This window comes from Myotis nattereri (assembly GCF_964212035.1).
Source record: "Myotis nattereri genome assembly, chromosome: 10".
Classification (NCBI taxonomy): domain Eukaryota; kingdom Metazoa; phylum Chordata; class Mammalia; order Chiroptera; family Vespertilionidae; genus Myotis; species Myotis nattereri.
The window spans coordinates 70,978,185-71,001,415 of record NC_138085.1 but is presented as its reverse complement, the minus strand read 5'-3'; the positions used below and the strand labels follow the sequence as shown (position 1 = coordinate 71,001,415).

Below are 23,231 nucleotides of genomic sequence, written 5' to 3'. Positions count from 1 at the left end.
GAAATAATTGTTCTGGCTTATGGTTTAATTCACGTGGTCTCTGCAGACTTGCTTGTGCCCGCCCATAGTTAGCATGAGCATCACAGCCTCTGTGTGAATCGCTGTGGCCACATGGCTGGGCAGGGCCGGGGGGACACGGGTCCGGATTAATGCCGTGCTGATGCTGATACCTCGGCCTACAGCGAGTTCAACGAGACGCCGTGAGGCAGTTGTGTCTCAGTGTGGAGTCGTTTACTTAGCTGTGTATACAGGCTTCTAAGACTTGACTGTCATTTGAACTTGACGTGAATATTGTGGTAGGGCATCGTCTGAAAATGTAATGATTTGTAGTTTTTAAGAAGAGAAAGGGGTAAGGTCCCTCCCTCCCCCCCTGCCCCCCCCCCCCAAAAAAAAACAGCAATAAAGAGTCGGCTGTGGAGGCGTGTGCATGCTCCCCGTTTAATGGTCACTGGTTACAGATGCGAAGTGACATGTTCAGTTTTGGCGTTCCTCTGCCGCCATCCCTCGGAGCGTGGTTCTCCAAGCGTGATTCTTGGCCCCTTCGGGTGGTTTATGAGCTACGTGGATGTTGACATAATTAGACTATTTACTTTTGCGCCTGGCAAGAGCCAAAACGTTCCTGATATGGTTATTTAGAGATGAGTTCATTATGCCCGATGAAAACATGTAGCTGAGAAGGTAAGGAACAGTGGCCAGCGCGTCTGCCCATGCACAGAGCCGCTGGCCGGGCCAGGGGTCTGTGTGGGAGGCGTGAACGCGGCCTGGTGCTGTCAGAACAGAATGGCTTTCCCACGTCCAAGGCGATGCTCCAGATGCGGGTGCACCTGGAGGTCGGGAAGGTGGTGGGTACACAGTGCTTTTGCTGGGAATGCTCAAGTCCCGCAGGTAACAAGGCTTTCCTCCCAGAGCAAGGCTTTGGCACAGCTGGGACCAGGAGAGGACCTGGGCAAGAGGATGGAGGCAGAGCAGACAGAAAGAATGGGATCCGAGCTTCCTGGTAAAGCAAAGCATTGCTGCATAAGTGCGTGTGTAATATTTTTGTGGAGATAAATTATCTGTGAAAACCAAGCTCAGAACCCCTACTCTGTGACATGCGCGGTCAACCTCAGCCCTCGGTGTCCCTTACGTCCTGCGCTCACTGCCCCCCGAGGAGAAATTCTAGGTTTCAGTCTGCATTTGATAGCCATGCAGATGATGCTGTATTTCAGCAACTCTGCTCCCATGTGTGCTGGGGCCACATGACCAGGAGAGAAAAGGGGGTGAACACGGGGAGGAAGGATGCTGGTCCTGTAGGAGCACCTCTCAGGCCACCCGAGGACCTGTACTCCAAAGACCTGCCTCACCCGTAGGAACTCCAGCCCGGCAGCGTTCATGACCAAACGCAGAAGGTTTTGGCCCAGACGGACTGACATGAGCCCATGAGAAGGGATGTGTGTCTATGCTGCGATGTGTCACAGCTGCTTCAAATTTTTATTTTTAAATGATCAGAGTTTGTTTTAGTGGGAAGTTTTAAAGTCGTTGATTTAGATCTTTAGTCCAGTGGGAAACCTCACATCAGTTGCTCACTTTGGGAGGAGGTTTTCTTAAGGCATGAGGTATATTGATAGAATGCTGAGCGTGTCTGCGCCGGGCTCGACCACTCGAAGGACCTCCTGCAGGTGAGAACACGCATGTTTCCGCCAAACCTCCGTCACTACCACATGTTACCGTCGTCAAGGAGTAGCACGATCGAAAGTGTCTGTCATCTGACACGTGGCGCTTCAGTTACTTGTCCATGAATTTCCTTTTCCAAGTAGAGAATGTCCTTCCCATGCTGACTCGTCACACACAGCTCCTCTTTGCCCCCCGCCCCCCCAGGGGTCCAGTCCACAGCACCCAGGTTAGGGCGCATCCCTGGCTCCAGGTGCGGGCCTCGTGAGTGAGCAGCTCGTCTGACACCGCCCCCCCCCAACCCCCCCCCCCCCCCCAGAGGACGTGGGCCTCAGCCGCACACGACAACTTTAGGCAGCCAAATCCGGGCCTTGTACCTCCCACTTGTCTCTATGACATGTTTTTCTTTTGAAATGATAAGATGAACCCATGCTCAAAACCTCTCGAAAGCATTTGGAAAATACAGCTTTGATGTGGCTCTTCAAAACAAGTTGGCACGAAAGGAAAAGTGGCGTTTGGTCTGGCATGTGGAGGAGCCGTGGCCCGCCCCCCTCCATGGGCTCAGGGTTCCCCAGGAAAAGAGGCGAGGGCCCGGCTCAGGGCCCAGGCTGGCTTTGGAGGGCCGTGTCCTCGTAGTGACTGGCCCCGGGGGCGGCGGCCTCTAGGGGCAGGCCCTGCTGCTGGTAGCCGTAGTTGACAGTGCCGCACGGGAAGTGACGCAGCCTGAACAGGGGCACCTCCTTCACGCTGGCGGTCAGCGAGGACGGCTCCAGGAGCAGGGAGGCCCCGGGGACTCTGCCCGCTGCAGCGCTGGGCGGGACGGGGCCCCCGGGCCCCGGGCCTCCCCTCTCGGGTTCCTTCTGTGCTGGAGGGCGGGCCTTCCTGGCAGGTTTCTCTGTGAACCACGAGCCGTAGGTTGGGTTCCACAGGCTGGTTGGCTTGTTGCGGGATCGCTGGACTTTGTGCAGCTCAGATGGCGGGTTCGACTGAGCAAATGCCATGTTAACGTGTCCCCCTCCCACGGCCGGCCCTCTGGCGACTCGAACGTTGACCTCTGCCGCCGGTGGCTTCCTCACCGCCTTGCCCGAGGAAGTGGAGGGCAGGGGGGCCGGGGCGGCTGGGTCCTGCCTGTCCCCCCCTTTCCCTGCGGGGGGAGAGACTAAGAGAGGAGGGACTCCCTCGGGGTCTTTGGGCCTCACGGGCACTTTCTCCTCCTCCTCCACGAGTGGGCCGTATTCTATTGGCAAGGCCGTGTTGATCACATCTGGATCCTACAGGCAGGAGAAACGAACTGATTAAAACTCAATCACAGACACGAAATGTTGGATCTGGAAGATACCTGAGCAATGATCTCACCCACACTTACTTTATTGAGGAGGAAACCATTCAACGTTTATTGGGAATATGTTAATGTACAGGCACTGGGGAATAAGAAACCAATGGGAGTCTGGCCAGTGTAGCTCATGGTTGAGCATCGACCGTCCACCAAGAGGTCACTGGTTCGATCCCCAGCAGGGGGCGTGTAGGAAGCAGCCGAGGGATGATGGTGTTTCTCCCTCATCGATGTTTCTCTCTCTCCCTCTGCCTTCCTCTTGCTCTAAAAAATCAATTAAAACATTTTTTTTAAAGCAGCCAATGGGAAGCCCTCCTCACCCTTGATGAGTGCAGGATAGGCCCTGGGATAGAAGCCGCGCAGGGTGCTGGAAGCACCCACTACCCGGGCAGGGGTGGGGGCAGGAAAGGCTTTGCAGAGACCACTATTGGGCAAATCTTGTGGATTAGTGGATTAAAAACTTATAAACTAGTTAAAAAAATTATTCCAGCCCTAACTGGTTTGGCTCAGCGGATAGAGCATCGGCCTGCAGACTGAAGGGTCCGATTCCAGTCAAGGGCATGTACCTGGGTTGCGGGCACATCCCCAGTGGGGGGCGTGCAAGAGGCAGCTGAATCGGTTTCTCTCTCATCGAAGTTTTAACTCTCTATCCCTCTCCCTTCCTCTCTGTAAAAAATCAATAAAATATATTTTAAAAAATTATTCCAGTTTCTTCCCAATAAAATGTTTCTAAAAAGAGAACTCTCTGTGTCTGACTCCAGGTTTGTGTGTGTGAGATGGGGCAAGGGGGTGGGGAGGGAGGAGACACCGTCCCATGTTGGTTTACAAGGTTTATCTCTTCCTGGCTGCCTCCCGCTCTCCTCATGTTTGGGTGGGTGATGCATGACTGTATTTCTCATATTGTTACACGTCAGATGTCACAGAGCAGTGGCTCACCAGTCTGGGTGTGACAGGCCCTTTGTGAACCCCGGTAAATGCCGAAGCGCTGTGAGGAAAACCATTCACACACCAACTCTGTGCTATTTTCGTCCACAGATCGTATTTATGGCCACGGAATGTAATAGAGAAAAGCAAAAGCAGTTGCCAGAGATTTGAGAAAAATTTGTGGGAGCAAATTTAAACTTGGGGAAATTTAAGTCTTTAATACTTTATGCAATTTGGGACAACCATGACTGCAGTTTAACAGAAAGCACATCAATCTAGTATTCATCAGTAAAGAGTTTAAGAATAAAAAATAACTACCTTCTGATTCTCATTTATATTTTAGCTCCTCTGTTAATTATTGATGTCTATAGTGAGTCATTCAACCTGTGCTCAGACAGCCCAGCCGGTGTGGCTCCGTGGTTGAGCGTCGACCCATGAACCAAGCAGGAGGCCTTGGTTCACTTCCCGGCCAGGGCACATGCCTGGGGTGCGGGCTCGATCTCCAGTGGGGGGCGTGCAGGAGGCAGCCAGTCCATGATTCTCTCTCATCATTGATGTTTCTATCTCTCCCTCTCCCTTCCTCTCAGAAATCAATAAAGGTATACATTTTAAAATGTGCTCCTATAGAGCCATCTGTTTTTAAGAGGCTAGACCAGGGGTCCTCAAACTTTTTAAACAGGGGGCCAGTTCACTGTCAGACCGTTGGAGGGCCGGACTATAGTTAAAAAAAAAACTATGAGCAAATTCCTATGCACACTGCACATATCTTATTTTGAAGTAAAAAACCAAAACGGGAACAAAGACAATATTTGTATTTGCATGTGGCCCGCGGGCCGTAGTTTGAGGACCCCTGCCACACTGTTGGCGAGCAGGGGTTTCCCATACTTCCTGCAGATCCAGTTTTCTTCAGTAAAACATGAGGTGCCTGATGGGAATTTATGCTGGTGAATTGGGTTGATTCCCTATTGAGTGGCAGCCACGCGCCACGTGCTGCTGAAGAAAGCAGCAGCTACTGGTATTAACCATAAAACCTGCAGACTGAGGGCCCCATCATTTTACTTTATAGATAACATTCATCCTCACGATCCCAACTCACATCTTCTGGCTGGTTTAACTTTTATTTCAGTTTCGGCATTTGCCGTCAGGAAAACTTGCTGACCAGGGGGCAGGTCTGTACCTGGGTGCAGTATTCGATCCTCTCCAGGATGGTGGCGAAGTTGGGCCTGTCCTCGGGCTGGTGCTGCCAGCACTGGGTCATTATCCTGTATCTGAAAGAAGGACCAGCACATTCCTTAAAATCAGGAGAAACAGGATGAAACGTACATTTCTTCTCCCCACACTTTTCTAAGTGGGACGGGGGATGGGGATGGGGGTGGTGGGGGCGTGGGGGTGGCACTGCCTTTGAGGGTGGTAACCCCAGGTCCCATGTGGTTGGCATATGCTGCCCTCTGCTGATAGGCCAAGGAATCGTGCCAAGTGTAGAAGCTAACACCAAGGCCCATGAACACAACCATCCTGTGTTCCCATTAAATACGGCCCTCTCATCCATTCCTGAGTTACAGTCACCTCTGAGAGGAATATTCTGATTACATTGCCCATCTGCCTTGCTTGTGGCTAGCAGGTGAGGGGTGCCAGACAGGACACAGAAAATGCGGGGAATGGGCAAAAGTAGGTTTACAGTTTCGAGCATGCAAAGCAGAGGTTATTCTTATGAATAAACATAAACCCACTTTTGCCCCACCCTGTTTTTAGGGGACTCAGGTACAATGGTGTTGGGTAGAAGGGGTGGAGGCCAGGACACACATTCCTGAGGAGTGTGAGCTTGGTGAGCCCATGGCCTCCCGCCAGCCAAAGGACATCTCTTTGGGGTTGAAGTTACTGCTTTTGGGGCCAGAAGACTAACCCATCCCACTGGAGTCACAGACTCCATTAGGGAGTCTTAAGGGAGCATTAAGGGAGGCCAGCCACCTGCCCTTCCACCTTAACAAAGCACATGGGGCTGCAGATGCTTTTTGAAAAGGAGAACTGTGCTTAGTAACTTGCAGAAATGTCCCTAAAAGAGTCGTACACAGGCCCAGGGCAGTTCTTCGGGGGGTCCATCCGTCCTCCGCTGGTGACAAACTCCAGGACCTCCTGGTTGCTCTTGCTGGGGTACGGCATGTATCCAAGAGAGAATATTTCCCACAGCAGCACTCCGAAGGACCTGCGCACAGGACAGGAGACATGGATGTGGACACACATGCACACGTGTGCACACATGGATACATGGATAGATACACATATGGACAGACACACGGACAGACACACACACATGTACATACACATACACAGATGTAAAATTTTAACTTTTTTTATTACACACGTTGCACAACAGAGAATTGTTAATATGGAAAGATGAGAAAGCCACGTGCCATGCTCCGTAAAGAGACCATTATTAGCATGTTGTTGTTTTTTGTTCTACTCAAGTTTCTGTGCTTAGATTTTTTTGTTTTTGTTTTTGTTAATCCTCACTTGATATTTTTCCATTGATTTTTAGGGAGAGTGGATGAGAGAGGGAAAGACAGAGAGAAACATCCATGTGAGAGAAACACATTGATCGGTTGCCTCCCGCATGAGCCCCAACCAGGGCCCGGTCCAGGGAGGAGCCTTCAACCAAGGTATGTGCCCTTCACCGGAATCAAACCCGGGACCCTTTGGTCTGCAGGCCGACGCTCTATCCACTGAACCAAACAAGCCTAGAGCCTTCTGAACCTTAATTTTTTTCAAATTCCATTATAGCATAACATTTTCCATGCTAATAAAAACATTTTGTAAGTAGAATTTCAAATGGCTATAAAAATTCCCATGGAGTAGTTTTGTCATATTTGCCTTATCACCTAAAATTTTTTAAATATTTAAAATACTATGATGAATATCTTTGCATTTTTTTTAAAAGGACAATTTGCTTAGGATAAATTCCTTGAATTTAGTATTAGAATAACCTAGTAAGTTTTAGGATAATTCTAATGAAATGACTAGATCAGAAGAATACCAACACTGAAAAATTCTTGACACACACTTTCCACTTGACTTCCAAACGCGTCACTCTGACCATCAGCCAGCCTCGTGCAAGAATGAGCCCGACACCAACACCCAGCCTTCTCTCTGCACCGACCAGCTCCTACTTCATTCTTTCCAGCTCTGGCACCATTGCTCACTTACTGGCTCACGCTGCAGACGTGGGCATCGTCCTTGATCATCACACTCTTTCCCACACCCCACTCCACACCAGCGGTCAGCGTCCTGTTCCCTTCCCACACCCCACTCCACACCAGCGGTCAGCATCCTGTTCCCTTCCCACACCCCACTCCACACCAGCGGTCAGCATCCTGTCCCCTTCCCACACCCCACTCCACACCAGCAGCCAGCAGGCCTGTCCCCTTCCCACACCCCACTCCACACCAGCGGCCAGCAGGCCTGTCCCCTTCCCACACCCCACTCCACACCAGCGGTCAGCATCCTGTTCCCTTCCCATACCCCACTCCACACCAGTGGTCAGCATCCTGTTCCCTTCCCACACCCCACTCCACACCAGTCGTCAGCATCCTGTTCCCTTCCCACACCCCACTCCACACCAGCGGTCAGCGTCCTGTCCCCTTCCCACACCCCACTCCACACCAGCGGCCAGCCAGCATTCTGTTCCCTAACTACTCAAGACCGAGCTTGAACCCACCCACTCTGGACGCGTCCACTGCCACCCCGCGGCCTTGCCCTCTCACCTCTTACCTAGAAATGAGCAGTATTTTCCGAATGGTTTCCCCTGCTCACCTGTCCTACTCCAGCCTGTTTCAACGGCAGCAAGTGCTTTCCTTTTTTAAAGAGATCATGTCACACTCTCACTTCCAACTCTTCAGAGGCTCCCGTTGTGCTCAGAATAACATCCACATCCGGAGCCTGGGTCCCCAGGCCTTCCTGCCTGCCTGCCGTCCCACTCCCGCCAGGAGACTCGCTTTAGTCCCGGTCCCTGCACTCAGCCTGGAAAGCCTTCCCAGACCTCCCAGTGTGCCTCGCTGCCATCAGGTGTGGGCAAGCCTGTCCTCCGGAGCCTACTCCACCCCACCCCCACCCTGAGACAGCCTGCTCCGCGGCCCTCTGCTTCTCGGCCTCCAGCTCTCATTAACATCTGAAGTTATGTGACTTATTTGCTTCTTAAGACATTTTATGAAACAACCTAAACTTCAAAAAGGAAAAATAATAGATACCTGTTTCTAGATGTTGATATTTTGCTTTATTTGCGACCGTTCTCCCTCTTTTTGAAGAAATAAAATAGATACAGGCAAGCCCCACCCTCCACCCTTTCCTGCTCTCTCCCCGCTTCCCTGAAGTTAGCAGGTCTCCTTCCATGTATGCCCTTCCCAATGTGTGAAAGCATAATCAATAAAGTTTCTGTCTTATGGACTTAATGTTTGTATTGTAAGGTTAAATAATACCCTGTTCCTTCTTGGAAATTCAGCCATGTGGCTATATGAGGTGCAGTGTGTGCTCTTACACTGCTGAGCAGCTCCCTGTGACATAACTAAACCACAGCTCATCTTTTTTATTCCCGATATGAGGGACATGAGGCAGTTGTAGCTTTTTCTCATTGTGAACGATGTTGAGATGAACATCCTTGCTTGTCTATTTGTGTCATGCTCTCCACTTAGAACTAGGATCACGGGGAAATAGGACATGCATGTGTTCAGAATAAGGACTTAATTACCTGCATTTCTCTCTGTGTCTGGATGGGGTAGGTTGGGGTGCTCTAATGTTGGTGCACACAGGAATCACCTGGGGGTTCGTTAAAACATGAGTGCTGGGCTCACCCATAGGGTTTCTGCTTCCTTAGCTGGAGGTGGCGGCTGAGAATTTGCTTCTAACAAGTTCCCAGGTGGTGCTGATGCTCATCGGGTGAAGATAATAAGCCAAAGCTAAAAACAGACCCAGCAATCCTACCTTATGACCCAGCAACCCCTCTTCTGGGGATCTAGCCAAAGAAATCAGTATTTCAGAGAGATGGCTGCACTCCATGTTCACTGAGCGTTATTCACAATAGCCAAGATATGGAACCAACCTAAGTGTCTGTCAGTGGATGAAAGGATAAAGAAAAGGTGGTATCTAACCTTTTTATTAAAAAAGTAGAGGCCTGGTGCACAAAATTTGTGCACTGGGGGAGGGAGGGGTGTCCCTCACCCAGCCTGCACCCTCTCACAATCTGGGACCCCTCGGGTAGGGTCCCTAGGCCTGGCCTGAGATCAGGGCCTATGGGGCTTTCCTTCCCCCGGCTGCAGGCAGCTGGCCCCACCCCTGCTGCTGCCACTGCTTGCCATCTGTGCAGCACTGTCCCCCACCTCCCCTGCCACTGGTGGCCTCCCTCTGCAGGCAACAGGCATGGGGTGCGATGGCTTGGCTGGCCTGGGCCTCCCTCGGCGGGCCTATTGCTGGCCTGCAGCACACTTGCCACAGAGTTGCTGCAGGTGGCCTCGGCCTCCCTCTTTCTTTGCTAGGGGGTGGGGCCAGCCCTGCGAGGGGCCATCTGCCTACCTGATTGCCCCTAACCATTGGCCTGCCTACCTGATTGCCCCTAATCACTGGCCTGCCTGTCTGATTGCCTCTAACCGCTTGCTTGGGGGTGGGTCCAGTCCTGCAAGGGGCAGTGGTGGGTCTGGTCTCTGGTCATTCCGGTGGTTACACTTATGGTGGCTGGCCTTTTATCATATAGGATATAATTAATAATTACTGGGTGTCTAGATTAATATCCTAATACATATATTAATACATAAATATATACACACATGTGTATATATAACCACACACATCACCTTTTCTTTATTCATCCCTGTGTGTATGTATGTGTGTGCGTGTGTGTGTATGATATTTTCATCCTTAAAGAGGAGGAAATCTGTCTTCTTTGAGAACCTGGGTGAACCTGGAGGGCATTATGCTAAGTAAAATCAGCTGGCCATGGAGAGAGAAATTCTGCATGATCCCACAGCATGTGGCATTACAGAAGCAGAGCAGGACGGTGAGTGCGGGGCTGGGAGCACACAGCTGCGGGCCTGCGGGTGGTGGAGTCTGCAGAGCTGAGTGTGGACAGCGACGCCCCAGTTGTAGGGAGGGTCTCACCGCCATGGTCAGCAGCCCTTTAGTGCCCCCTTTTCTCCTTTATTCTGTTAATGTGGAGAATGTCATTGCTCAATTTTCTAATCCCAACTCAATGTTGCACTCCTGGAATAAATCCAAACCCAACTTTGTTATGTAAAAAAAAAAAAAAATTACATGTGTTCTCCGTGTGTGTGCCCCGGCCAGCAGTATCAGCGCCTTGGGAACCTTAAGACATGCCGATTCTCAGGTCTGAGTCACAAACTCCCAGGGAGGGGCCAGTGATGTGTTTACGGAGCCTCTCCGACGATGCGGATGTGTGCCAGCGTCCAGGGCCGCTGGTGGACGGGGTGCTAACGCTTCTCCAACCCTTGCCTGACACAGGGCCCACGTGGGACCTGGGGGAGGGCAGCAGAAAGACTCACCACGTGTCTGTTTTGGATGTAAATATTCCTTCCATGAAGGCCTCTGGGGGCATCCACTTCACGGGCAGCATCGCACAGCCGCCCTTTCGGTAGTAGCTCGCTCTGTGGGAGGAGAGGAAAAGTGAACTTGGTTCTGGAGACGGCTCTGAGCGGTTCTGGAGGCGGTCCTGGAGGCAACTTGAGCAAGTGCAACAATCTACCCATGAAAGGACGGAAGCCAATGAGGTCTGTGGTTCAGGAGAGCAGGAACACATCATTTTGTTAAGAACATTGTTGTCATTTAATGAGACACAAAACTGCCCCCCGTAGGCATAAAAGGCAAGATCTACACAACGACTGAGAACCCACAGAGGACGGGAGGTCTCCCTGCTGGGCTGTGTTTGCTGTGACTCACAATGAGCAACATCACTCCAGCCGTGTCCGTGCAGCCTGCTCCTGCTGAGCCACAGGAATGCAAGGTCCACATGGGAGCACGGAGAGCAGGGCTGCCTTACTCGCTTTGGCTCCCTCCTAGCGCCACACACATCTATTTCAACATAAGCACGTGACAAGCACGCCAGGCAGCGGAACAGGTATGAGTTAATTTATTATCTTTTATCGGTGATGTCATTAGTGCAAGTCACTGATGAAAACGAATCAATTACCTTCTATGCCTTTGACACCAGCTCCACCCTCAGCCTGTGCTCTCCTGACACCGTGGGAGGCAGCTTTCCAACCAGCTGCCTGGCTTCATTAATCACTTCAACAAACAATACTGAGTGTTCAGAGTGTATCAGGTGCTCTGCCGTGTGGCGAGGACATAAATAAGTCTTCCAAGGAAAGGGTTTAGTGGGAGAAACAGACGCAAGAACACGCAGTAAGAGCAGCATGTGAGGGAGGGTGCAGAGGCTCCATGACACAGTGAAGGACTGATGTTCTGCTCAGGGCGGGGCGGGGGCAGGAAGTGATTCACAGAGGTGGGGGGGGGGGAGGGCTGATGGTGAGGAAGCTCCCCCAGAACACCGTCCTGACGCTGAAATTGCAGTGCGTGTGGGAGCCGTGGGACAGGTTGGGGGTGAAGCCTGGAGTCTAGGGGGTGGGGGGGGGGACTGTGAGAGCGAGGATGGAGGGGAAGGGCTTGCTAAGCTATGCTGAGACATTAGTGTCATCAACCACAGGCACCCTGGGGACCTCTGAGGAAGGAGGGGAGGGAACCCTGAGACTTTGGGTAGCAAAAGAAGGTAGAGTGCAGCAAACCAAGGTATCATGGTGGAGACCAGTGCTGAAGACTGTGGTCAAGACCATTGCTAATTCAGAGTCTTCCCGAGCTGCTACCCTGTGGCAACAGCATGGCGTCGGCCTTCTTCCCTCGCAGATGGCAGCCAGTTCTGACGGAGGCCTCAGGGGTCTCCCTAACCCTCCAACAGTAAGAGCCCTGCATGGCCTCCCTCCGCTCTCTGGATTAGGGACGTGATTAGTGACCACGCCCTGAGTGGCTTGCTCATGGCGCAGGTCACTGTTGTAAATGATTAGATAAAGAAATAACGTGAGATAAAGTGCAATAGAAGTATTTGTTTAATTAAAAATTATTTTATGTTTTAAAATGTAGTCTTGAGAATATTATGGGAAAAAGAATGAGCTGAGCTCGGTACCTATGGGCTTTGAGCTCTACTCCGTGTCTCCTCGTGTGGGTAAAGGCGACCCATGAGCTGGGCCCGGCATCCGGCCAGTTCCGGGGTGCTCTTGCCTGGCCATGGAAACTAAGGCCGCTTGGACTTCCTGAGTTAACGTTTACATAGAAACTCTTTCCATATTGCGTATCCCAGTTATTCTGTGTCTCAGAATGTGTTAGGATGGAGCACTGAAACCGGACACGATCTAATGAAGACCTTGATATCTGTCATGGCGGGCAGTGTGACCCTGGATTTAGACCATCGAGTGTGGGCACTAATTAAGGTTCCCCGCACCCTGCAAAGGAACGTAATGAAATTTTAGGCAGCAAGCTGACAAGGTGCCAGCGATGATTTAGGACACAAGCAGCCACACCCCGTTCTCCCGAGGGCTGGGCTGAGAAGGTGAGGCGGTCTTTGCTCACCTGTAGATGTCCCGGGCCATTCCGAAGTCTCCAATCTTGGCTACTCTTCCAGGGCCTGGACAGGTCAAGAGGCAGTTCCTGGCAGCAATGTCCCTGGGAACAAATCAATGGGAAACGCATTTTCTTATTCCCCCTGGGAGAATACATGTGTAGTTTCAGCACTAGGATTGTCACCTCTCATCGGAAGGGTGAGTAGTCCCTGCCTCGGCTCTATGCTTCCTTTACTGCGTTACACTTCATAGAAAAGAGATAGCCATGCCAATTCTAGGCCTCAGAACTCAAGGGAAATGGGAAATGCTTAGGGAGATGATTGAAAATGTTTATTAGGACAATAATATAAAAATAACCATAATAGAAACTAGAATTTATTGGCCTTTTACCATGTACTAAGTATTGTCCTAAGTGCTTCATATCTAATTCTCCCAACAACCCTATGAGATAAAGGGTGCGATTATCTTCATTTCATTAAACAAATTAAGCTAAAAGCAGATAATAGAGGGACCAAGGCAGTCTGAAGCTACTGTGTGTATAGCTTGCCGGTTGGTTTCTGCCAGCTGTTTGAAGGCATCTTCTGGAATGGCATGGCTTCCATGATACCAAATTCAAGTAGGTTAAGGTATGCCCACATATCTATAGATGTCCTTGTTAATCAGCCATGATGGTTCTCCCCTCCAGGATCTCCTCCAAAGCCTTTGCTAAGCTGCCTGCCTCCTAGCCAGTGGCTGAAGAATCACTTCTTCCAGGTTCTGGAGCCACATTCTCTTCTCCGTTGAGCGCCAGGTGGCCTGCCTGCCGGCAGCATCCTAAGGCACAGCCAGAGGCTTCGCCACTCCTCACTGACTGCTGGCTTCCCCACTCCTGGCCTTCCCGTGGGAGCAGGGTGCAGCCAGGGGAGTCTGGGGTGGCCTAACAAGTCCAGGGCAGAAACAAGTAGCAGTCCTTGGGGGCCACAGCTGGTGCTTGCATGTTTCTGACTGATTTCGTGCAGGTCCTGATCTTTGGTCGAGAAGGACGTGCAGCATAAACAACTGTAGCGTGTTTTAAAAACAAGATCTGGACTGGAAATTGTGGCTTAGGAAACCGGAACGATGGGCCAGGGAGGGAGATGGATGTTGTTGATACCACGGACCTGACCCAGAGGTTTAAGTTGAATTTCGAGGAGCAATGTGCATAAAATGCCCTAATAAAACCATAGAAGCATAACAGGTATGACACCAAAAAGAAGAAAAATAGTGGGATATATAGCCATTATTTCTCAAGAGAAATACGGCGAAGTAGACCAGGGACAGTATTTATGGCTCCAGAAAGGTCTTTACGCTGATGTGCGTGGAATGGTTGCTTCAAAAAGTGATCTTGAATTTAATGGCAAGAAAGTAAATATAGTATCATAGAACACACCAGGAATTGGTAGAATGACACATAATTTGTGAAGTGGTAAAAAACTACAACCAAAGGAAACAGACCTAGTAGAAAATGGGAGTGTGTGGGGGCGTTCACTCTGAATTCAGGGGGTGCCCTTGCATGGGAGCCTGGGAATCGGGGGCAGACAAAGGGTGGAGGAGAGAGAATGAGAGGTGATCCTTTTGTGCACATGCGCCACAGACCTCGCAGCCCGTTGGAGATGCGAAAGATGCTTTCCTAATACCGAGCTCCCCAGAAGCAAAGCTTGGATTGAGAAAGTCAATTTCTGCCCGAAGCCACCTTTTGCTTATAAAGCAGATCATCTGATACATTCTTGATTTATCTCTGACAATTTCATTTCTCAAACAAGATAAAAGGAGCAACAAGCTATTACTCTGGGATCAAATCCTGACCTTCATTCAGTAACTCTTTGCAGATACGGAGGCGATGGAAATCCTGAGAGAATGGGGCCCTGTTATCTTATTATCTCTAATAACAGAGCCCTGGATATGGTCCCAGGTATCATGGCCTCAGGAAAGCAGGTTTCAACACATTGGAGGAAAGATGGATGGGATCCCTCAGCCAGGGAGTGTGTCTGCTCGGTGATGCTGCAAGAGGAGACGACAAAGCAGAGATGCTCTCGGGGAGAAGCAAACGGGGACATCTGAAGGCACCAAGGTGACTGTACAGGTCGCTCTCGGATGGTCCAGTCGTAAAGGACATAGACATGGATGCAAAGGTGGCTGTAACCAAGGACGAATTCCACAAAGGGCACAGCTTTGTCATGTCCATGCGACAGTAAAGAGCTGAGATGCAGGCAAAGTTCTGGGCACACAGACAGGGCAAGAACAACACGGCAGACTGACCTGCGCCCTGAAGCAGGGGGTGTGGCTTTGGAGGAGAACAGGAGGTTGGGAAGGTTGAGAATCAAGAGGAAGAACTGCAGACCAGAGGTGCCATGACAAGAAGATAAGGCCGTGTGAGGGTTTGCAGCCTGGTTTCGGGAATACTTTGGGCAGCCAGGTGGGTGTATGCCTTGATCTTGAATTCCCCATTTTTAGTAGGGAGGAGGCAGAGCTTCCTGCTATGCACATGCTCTTCCATTTCTAGCCTCAGGCGGCACCTCTCCCTTTCTACTTTGTATTTCATATCCTAATTATTAGGAATATGCCTATCCCCTTTGGAGACGTGAGCTAACACATAATTGTTAATTCACCAGGCTGTTACTTACGAAATTAGAAGGGAATCATTAGGAAGAGCTTTGCAAAGAGCCCGACTGTTACAGAAAAACCGGAGAAGAACCAAGCAATGATTAGAGAGATGGAGTTACATTTATTACGCGCGGGCCCAGAGGAAAATGTCTCTCAAATTCTGGGTGAAATCACACACAAAGTTTCCCATATTTATACTGTTTTACCTTCTTTGTCTCCCAAATATGGTTTTTTTTTTTTCTGGTTCCCTTTGTAAGTTCTTAAAGGGCCCTGTGTGCTGGGGCTTTGAGACCTCAACCAAAGGCTTGGCCTGGTGCCAGCACTGATAACTTTGTCTGGAGAAGGTTTAATGGCCTCTCTGGAATGGGAGTAGTCTTATTTTCCTTATTATTTAAGCCAGCAAGCCTTTACAGAAGCCAAAATGCAGAGTTAAAATTTCAAACAGCAGTTTTTATATAAGATGGATGCTTCATGACAATCTCTTGGACTTTTCGGATTTCAGAAGTAAGCCGTTGGCTGAGAAAGTCCCGCGCAGCCACAGGACAGAGATCTGCGTGCTCTGATGCCTACAGCATGGCCCTGTGGCCTTGGGTCGTAGCCCAAACACCATTGGAACACGAAGATCCGGTGGAGTAGAAGTCAGGTGTACAAGTAAATCAAATAATCATTATGCTCATTTCAGGGTATTTCAGAAAAATTAATTTATCCAACAAACATTCCTTGTGCCTCACTATGTGCCAGGGATATGAAGATGAATAAAACAGGGATTTTGCCTTTGAGCACTCATAGTCAAGTGTGTGAAACTATGAACTCCTTTAACGTGCCTTAAGGAGCTCAGTTTCTATTTAATTTAATTTAATTTATATATTTTTATTGATTTCAGAGAGGGAGGGAGAGGGAGAGAGAGAGAAACATCAATGATGAGAGAGAATCATTGATCGGCTCCATCCTGCATGCCCCACACTGGGAATTGAGCCCACAACCGGGGCATGTGCCCAGATAGGGAAGCAAACCATGACTTCCTGGTTCATAGGTCGACACTTAATCACAGAGTCACAACGGCCGGGCAAGGAGCTCAGCTTTTAGGAGAGGGAGCGTTCAAGTGATACGGGACTTGAAGGTTTCACTTCAAGTCACAGGCAGGGGTTATGCGCAGCTCCTCAGGGTCTCCAGCTGGGTGGTATTTTGATACCCATTTTACATACGGGGCAAGTGAAGCCCTGATAGAGTAAGCTGTCACAGTAAAGACAAGGAAAGCTGAGTCCTCACTGGAGGGAGACCCATCATTGCTGGGCCTGAGGCGGGTAAGGAAGATGCAGAAGGCGGGAGGAGAGCAGGGCGTGTGGACTCACCGGTGGATGAAGTGATTTTCCTCCAAGTACTGGCAGCCGCAGGCAATGTCCCGGGCCACGTGCAGAAGGTCCAGCATGGCCAGGGAGGAGGGCTGGTTCTGTGGGGAGACAGAAATGATCCATTGGTGAGAGGCTCGCGGGGGAGAGAAGACCTGAAACACAAGTTCAAGTGCCCCCAAGGAGGCCAAACCTGGACTCGCTGTCCTCCAAGGTCCCGACCTGGCTTCCCATTAGAAAATCACCTGGCAGATTTAAACCAATAGGGATGCCGGGGCCTCAGCCCCACCAGGACGCCAATCACTCCAGGTGGTGCAGCATTTGCAGGTCTCACGCTGCTCCAGGTGGGTAACGGTGCAGCCGGGGCTGGGAACCCCAAACTATAGGAAGCCAGGAGGGGCAGGTGTCCTTGCCCCTGTTCAGTGATTCTGCACATTTTTCTGTCTCAATATTCATAGGCATCTGAATCCCCAAACTTACAAACAAGGCTGTGAGAAAAATCAAGGAGGATAAGGTTGTATTTAAAATCCTCTAAATGTTTTAAAATATTTAAAAATATTAATTTCCTTCAAGGATGTCCAGGCCAACTGTGGATTGAAAAGAGAAAGCTTTTGGAAAATGCTGGGCAGCTGAAGAGCAATCTCAAGCTCTTCTGAATGAGGGCCGTCCGCCTCTGGGTGCAGGCCCCTTCCCCCTCCCCCCTCCCCCCCGCCAGCCTGGGGAGCTGGGGGAGCCTTTTCGAAAGGCTGCATCCTGTCTTGGTGTCACTTTTCATTCCGAAACCCCCAGTCTGCAGCAGCTTGTCATCACGCAGTGTCCTGTTTGCATTGTTGTCCTGTGTGTGTTTGACCTCGTCCCCAAGTAAACTCTGAGGTCCCCGAGGCAGGGACTTCAGCGGCCAGCTCCACGGGACCAGCACAGCGCGTGGCACACTGCCGTGGTTCAGTAAATATTGGGGTAGTTGATTACACATGAACGAGGATGCACCTAGATGTCAGCTGGGAGTGTCTCTGCCACCGATCAGGGCCTCCCAGGACTCCCTGGAGCAGCAGTGTGGGCGGGGGAGGTGAGAGGAGTCATGCTTCATTCCGGGGCAGACGAAGGAGGGGATACTCTCTGCCCATGGAACATCAGGTCCTGCCTTACGTGCACAGGGCAAGCCCAATTCCGTGATCTTGGACTTGCCAAGCGATGGGCTCCCAGATCCCTGCATAGATCCTTGCCCTCTCCGTTGCATGCACAATACGTCTCCTGCTCAAGCCTCAGGAATGCCCAGTGGGGAAACCAGAGCCGTGCCTCTTCCCGAAGTGCATGCCACACGTGCCCCGTTTGACCTCTGCCAGCTCCGCTGAGAACCTCGGCACAGGGCTGGGGGCTCCGCCTGGGTGGGTGGTGATGGAAAAGCCATTGAGGTTGGTGCTCAGACCCTGGCAGAGATGCCCGTATGGCTCACAGGGTTGGCCCTGAGTGACCCAACCTCTCCTTGACAGTCCACAGCTTCCCAAAGGGGAGCATTGGGATACAGAGCACAGTGGGTTGGGACGAGCAGTGAATCGGGAGTCATAGTCCTGAGTTCTGGTCCCAGCTCTCCCACGTCCTGTGGGGCCCTCTCTGAGCCAGTTTTCTCAGCTGTGAAAGGTGCTATTTACTTCACAGAGTGCTTCTGAGAAACGTGAAAGCTATGAGGAGGAGGAGGATAACGTACTGAGGACCATTATGAAATGGGCTTGTCTTTCTTTCTGCCCACAGCCTCCCGCCAGGTGTGCTCTGGTGCACACAAACTCCCTTTCCAAGGCGTTCGATGGGATTCTTAAATGCCAAGGGGGGTCCCCCAGGGCCTCCAGGAACAGTGTGGAGGCTCCACAGGGTAAGCTCTTCTAAGCGAGCTTGACTGGAGGTGGGGGTTGGAGCAGGTGTGCCCTTCCAAGGTTCCTGCCGCCACTTGGGGGCCCTGAGAGCGGAATGTTCAGTCCCGGGCTTTCTGCAGCAGGTGTCTGTCTGTATTCTGTTTTCCGGCGGGTGGGGAGGGTGCAATTCTTCCCTGTAGTCCGTACTGACCAGTGGCACCTCTGAGAAGCCAGGTCCTCGCTCAGGGTCTGCTCTGCTCTAGTTCCTGGTGCCCGGGGCCTCCCAAAGACCCTGGCAGTGACAACAGTGGGTCGCTGGATTCCGGGCCCACCCAGCGTGCTGCGTTTTATAGTTCAGGACCATGTCTGAGATGTCCCGGTCCAGCCCTTGGACGTTACCTTGCAGACACGAAGGTTAGATTGGGTAGTCTGCCCTAAGCCACAAGGCTGTGTAATGGCCAAGCAGGGCTGGGGTGTGGCATTCCTGGACCCAGCGAGGTCTCTAGTCCTTTTGCTATAACACACACAGCACCTTCCTAGATATTTCCGTACTTGCTCTTGATAGTCAAACTATAAGGTCAGGACGTTGCCGTTTGCGAAATGACAGTGGGGTTCGGGGTGAATGGATATAGCTGGTTGGGTGAGCGACCTGTTCGGCACGACTGTCCCTCTCTGTGCCTGTCCAGAGTCAGCGGGTCATACGAATGGGCCCAGACTGGAGAATCCACTGCACAGGCCTTGCATGAGCTCCCAGGGCCATTGGCCACTTTTGTTCATTCTCTCCTGGCCATTCCCCCACATCCAAGCCCAGGGGCTGACTCCTGGGGCCCCCTGAGGAGTTGCTTCCCAGCTGCCTTGCTCTGTTCCTGGCACAAGAACTGGGGAGACTCACCGGGCGAGGGCGGGTCTCCCGGAGGAAGGACTTGAGGTCTCCTCCCGCCATGAGCTCCAGCAGGATGAACCGGGGCAGGGCCTGCAGACTCACTCCGATGCAGCGCACGATGTTCTGGTGATTGAATTTGCTGCAGAGCAGAGGGGGGTAAGCAAATGTAACTGAGCTGAGTCTGAAAAACCAGTGGGGAAAGCAGGATACAGTTATGCTGTCAGCGGCCACGTTATGTAAATGCACTCTGTCGATGCTGGAAGCAGGGGCCCGTGCTGAGCCTAAGCTGAGACTGTCTCGCCCCTGAGCAGGTGAAGAGCCAGAGGGCAGGCCTGGACGAGCTCAGGCTGCAGGAGAGCATTTGGTGGGAGGCGGGAGGCCCTGCACAGACACTTGGGTGAGGAAGTGGGTGGGAGACAGGGGAGCGTCCAGTGTCTTTCTGAGACGGAAGCACGGGCTGCTTGCTAGGGTTCACGTCTGAGTCCTCTGAGGCCGGCCTCAGGCAGAAGCGCGGGGACTCCTTCCACAGGGACAGGGTGAGACCTGCCAGGTGACGGCGTGTGAAAGAGGGGCGTATGGCTCCCATTGTGGATTCCTCCTGGAGGCCCTGGGATTTGGGTTTTCTTATTCATGTGACCTTGTTCCCACTCATGGGGCGATGGGCCAGGCCCTCCGCATGGGAATCCACACGCAGAGGTGAATTGCCTAGTAGTGAGATTGAGTGACTTGAGTCTTCTTCATATAGTCTTATACTTTCCAAGTTTTATTCAATAATCATGAGTTACATGTATAACTGGAAAGTAAGTAATTTTAAAACAAGTACAGAGCCTGCTGTCTGTCCTCCTGATGATGCCACAGGCTCATCACACACACACTGCTGGGGCCCCCTTCCCTCGGCCACTCCCACCGAGGGGCGGGCCCAGGCTGCCCCAACCTTCAGGATATCTGAGGCTCTGCAGGGCAACGGGAGGCCATGAGCTGCCAGATCTCACGGTCAAACCCCTGAGTCCTCCTTAACATGATCTGCTGTCAGAGCCCTGGCGCTGGGATTCCCAGTTAGGGGCCTCGGACCACGAGTTGCAGGCTGCTGCGTGGACCGGGGGGGGGGGGGGGAGGTTGGGAGGGGGCAGGCTTCCACCATGTGAGGGGCACACGTGGGAGCTGGGGCTGGTAGAAGAAGCAGGGAAAAGAATGAATGGATGTTAGCTGAAGGCAGAGTAGTACCAACTGGATTATTGGGTCAGAGAGATTTTTCCCGGTGACAACCATTGGGTGGCTGTTCCATTCTGGGAGGCCATGCTGAGAACTGGGGGAGTCTGCTGTTGGAGAGGGAGGGGTGTGCGGAGGGGGTTCCCTCTGGGACATCTGTCAGAAGCACGTGCATGTAGGCGGTGGGGTGTCTCTGTGACGCTACCTGATGATCAGGGCTTCCATGAGGAAATCCAGCTCGTCCTGCTCGGAACACACCTCAGGCAGCGTCTGGGCACAGAGGGGAGAAGGTCTTTAGCCGCAGGAGGGCTGTCGGCAAAGACTGTGGCCAACAGAGACCGCTGGCCAAGCTCCAGCCCCCAAGGGATTCCGCTTACCTTTACCGCCACTTGCAGGGGGCTTGGGTCGTTGGGCGTTCCAGACACCTGACCTTCATACACCTCCCCAAACGCACCATGGCCCAGACCCCTGTGCGAAGGAGAAGGCCGGATGAGGTGTAGGCGGGCAGGCCGAGAGGAAGGGGGCACACACACACTCAAGGTCACACCTCACCCTGGCTTTGCTACTCAGCCCCGGGCCTCCATTGCTTTGTCTGAGAACTGCCAGGAGATGTGACAGCCTGGGAGACATGGCAGTGGTGGACAGTCCTTCAGGGAAGACTTGAGTCTGACATTTGCCAAGGACACAGAGGTGTCTGAGACCCGGCCCTCGCCCTGAAGGTTTGCACTCTGGGGAAGGGAGGGAGGGACAAATGGCTGACAGACAGTTCTGTGTGGTGCTCAGTGAGTGACATGCACAGGGTGTCTGGGAGCTCGGAGGAGGCCACCCGGCTCCATCAGGGGAGGAAGGGGCCAGGAAGGCTCAGGGAGGGCACTTGTGTGGGTTTTGAGAGTCCTGGTCCCTCCCATGTAGTCTTCCTCTCATTGTACAAACCCCCTGAATATACAGGGTGTTGAGTGATTTAATGCCCCTCAAATGGCCCTGAACATTAAACCTTCTCCCTCTGGGAGGGTTAGGGGTGCCCTAGGAGTTTCGATTAAAAGTAACTTTCACTTCCGTTGGCCTCCGGTGGCTAGAGGAACCTGTGTTGGGATGGCAACCAACCCCTAGAACACCCCCTTTCCCTGAAGGATGGCCGGGGCACTCACCGAATGAGGGTGATGTTTTTCCGTGGCACCTCCTTCAGGTCACTGATGGACGAGGTCTTGCCAGCAAAGCAGTAGTTGGGGTTGTAGTCGGTCATGATGGTTGAGGTACGGAGCTTGCTCAGCTTGTACTCGGGGCTCTGCAGTTCCATCTGCATGGCTTGCAGCTCCTGGTGCTTCCGGCGGTACACTGCAGACAGATGGAAGTGGCCTGGACCAGGCAGCCCAGCACTGGAAGCCCATCACTGGCCACCTCCTCCAGGAAGCCTTCCCGGACCGCCATCTCCTCCTCTGGGATCTAAACCTTTCCATCACACTTAGTAATACTAACACGTGAAAGTGTACTTTTAATCGACATTATTTAAGGTTAATGTAAAGCTTAATATCATGTAAATAAAAGATTTTGCTGTATCATACAGGGGCAGAGAGACATTAGTTTGGGTCCCCTGAGAAGCAGACCCAAGACAGGATTAAACATGCAGAGTTTCACAGGGCAAATGGCTGAGAGGAAATGGGGAGGGGCCCGGGAAGGCTGGGGAACCACCAGGTTGTGCTGAAAGTCTGGCCCCGTGTGCAGGAGAGTGAGGGAGGCTGAGTCACAGCCCTCGATGGCCATGCAGTGTAAAGACGTTCCAGCAAAGCACTGGGGACGTTCTGGAGCCACAGTGGCCCTCAGAGGAGCCGTGTCCCTCAGGAAGAGGCCGCCTCAGTGTCTCGCTGTGGCCAGTCTCCGGTTGGTGCAAACATGGTATGGGTTTGAGAGCAGCCGGGCTCACCGTCACTGAGCTTCTGGGAGTGGAACTGCCAGAGCGAATAGGTCTCTAAACTGGCGTCTATGCTGGTGCCTGAGGACCCGAGTTCTAATTTCACCTTTGCTGCTTACAAGCCCACTGCCACTGACTAGGTCATGTGACCTCTTTGGACCCCAATTTCCTGCGTAAGCAGGGAAAGTAACCCCTGCCCTGTCCCACACCCCACGGCCTAGGGTTGTCCTAAGGAAACAAATTCACCAATATTAAATGGTTTTGAAAAATTCTAAAGAGCTCTATCATGCAAAGGCATTATCTCTGTTATACATAGTGAGAACGTTCTGTAGGCTAACTCCAGGGGAGGGAGCCCGCAACTGTGACCCACAGGTGGAGTCTGCCTCTAAGCCCAGCTCTGCCCCTACGGCCGCTGGCGAGTGAGCCAGCTCTCAGTTCCCTGCGCCATGAACTGTGCCGCCGTGATCATAGGGCGACTTGGGACTCAGAGCTGAGCCTTTCCCTTGCCGCCTTCCTGTCCCTGCCCGCCTGTCCTGGGCATTTCCAGCAGGAGCCTTGCAGCAGCAGGCTGAGCCCTCTGCGACCTGCCCATCAGCTCACCTGGCTCCAGGCCTAACAGGAAACTCACACACCAACTCTGCATTCTCCGCCTGGCGGGAAGGGGGCTGGAGGCGGTGCAGGGGCATGAGCCACGAGGGGCAGTGCCTGCTGGGATGGGAGCTGGAGGTGAAGTCCGGGGTTGAGGGCTGGGCTGCGCTTGAGCTGGGGACCCATCTGCAGAGTCCCCCACCCGCCTCCCCGAGAGCAGCCAGGAGTCGGGCTGAGGTTCAGAACCAGGGCTCCTAGGGAACCACCACTGTGCGGGGCCTGGGCTGCCTGGTCACAACCCAGAGCGTCAC

At 52.2% G+C, this 23,231-nt stretch overlaps 1 protein-coding gene across 1 annotated transcript; it reads right to left on the bottom strand.

The window, feature by feature from the left end:
* Positions 1-408: 408 nt before the first annotated feature.
* LOC308526023 (ALK tyrosine kinase receptor-like) lies at positions 409-21,752 on the bottom strand. The gene is made up of 10 exons (XM_081100967.1): positions 21,572-21,752; positions 20,801-20,891; positions 20,629-20,693; positions 19,224-19,353; positions 16,488-16,585; positions 12,524-12,616; positions 10,450-10,551; positions 5,976-6,110; positions 5,085-5,175; positions 409-2,921 (listed from the first exon to the last, which is right to left on the bottom strand). The coding sequence occupies exons 1-10, from the start codon at positions 21,724-21,726 to the stop codon at positions 2,247-2,249; spliced, it is 1,635 nt and encodes a 544-aa protein (XP_080957093.1). The 5' UTR covers positions 21,727-21,752; the 3' UTR covers positions 409-2,246.
* Positions 21,753-23,231: the final 1,479 nt, after the last annotated feature.

What these genes read in the sequence shown, in the direction of transcription:
- LOC308526023 (XM_081100967.1), bottom strand. Translation starts at nt 21,726, where the DNA reads ATGCAGATGGAACTGCAGAGCCCCGAGTACAAGCTGAGCAAGCTCCGT. An exon ending in AAAAACATCACCCTCATTCG is followed by an intron (nt 20,892 to 21,571) that starts GTGAGTGCCCCG and finishes TCCTTCGCACAG; the next exon opens with GGGTCTGGGCCATGGTGCGT. An exon ending in CCCTGCAAGTGGCGGTAAAG is followed by an intron (nt 20,694 to 20,800) that starts GTAAGCGGAATC and finishes CTCTGTGCCCAG; the next exon opens with ACGCTGCCTGAGGTGTGTTC.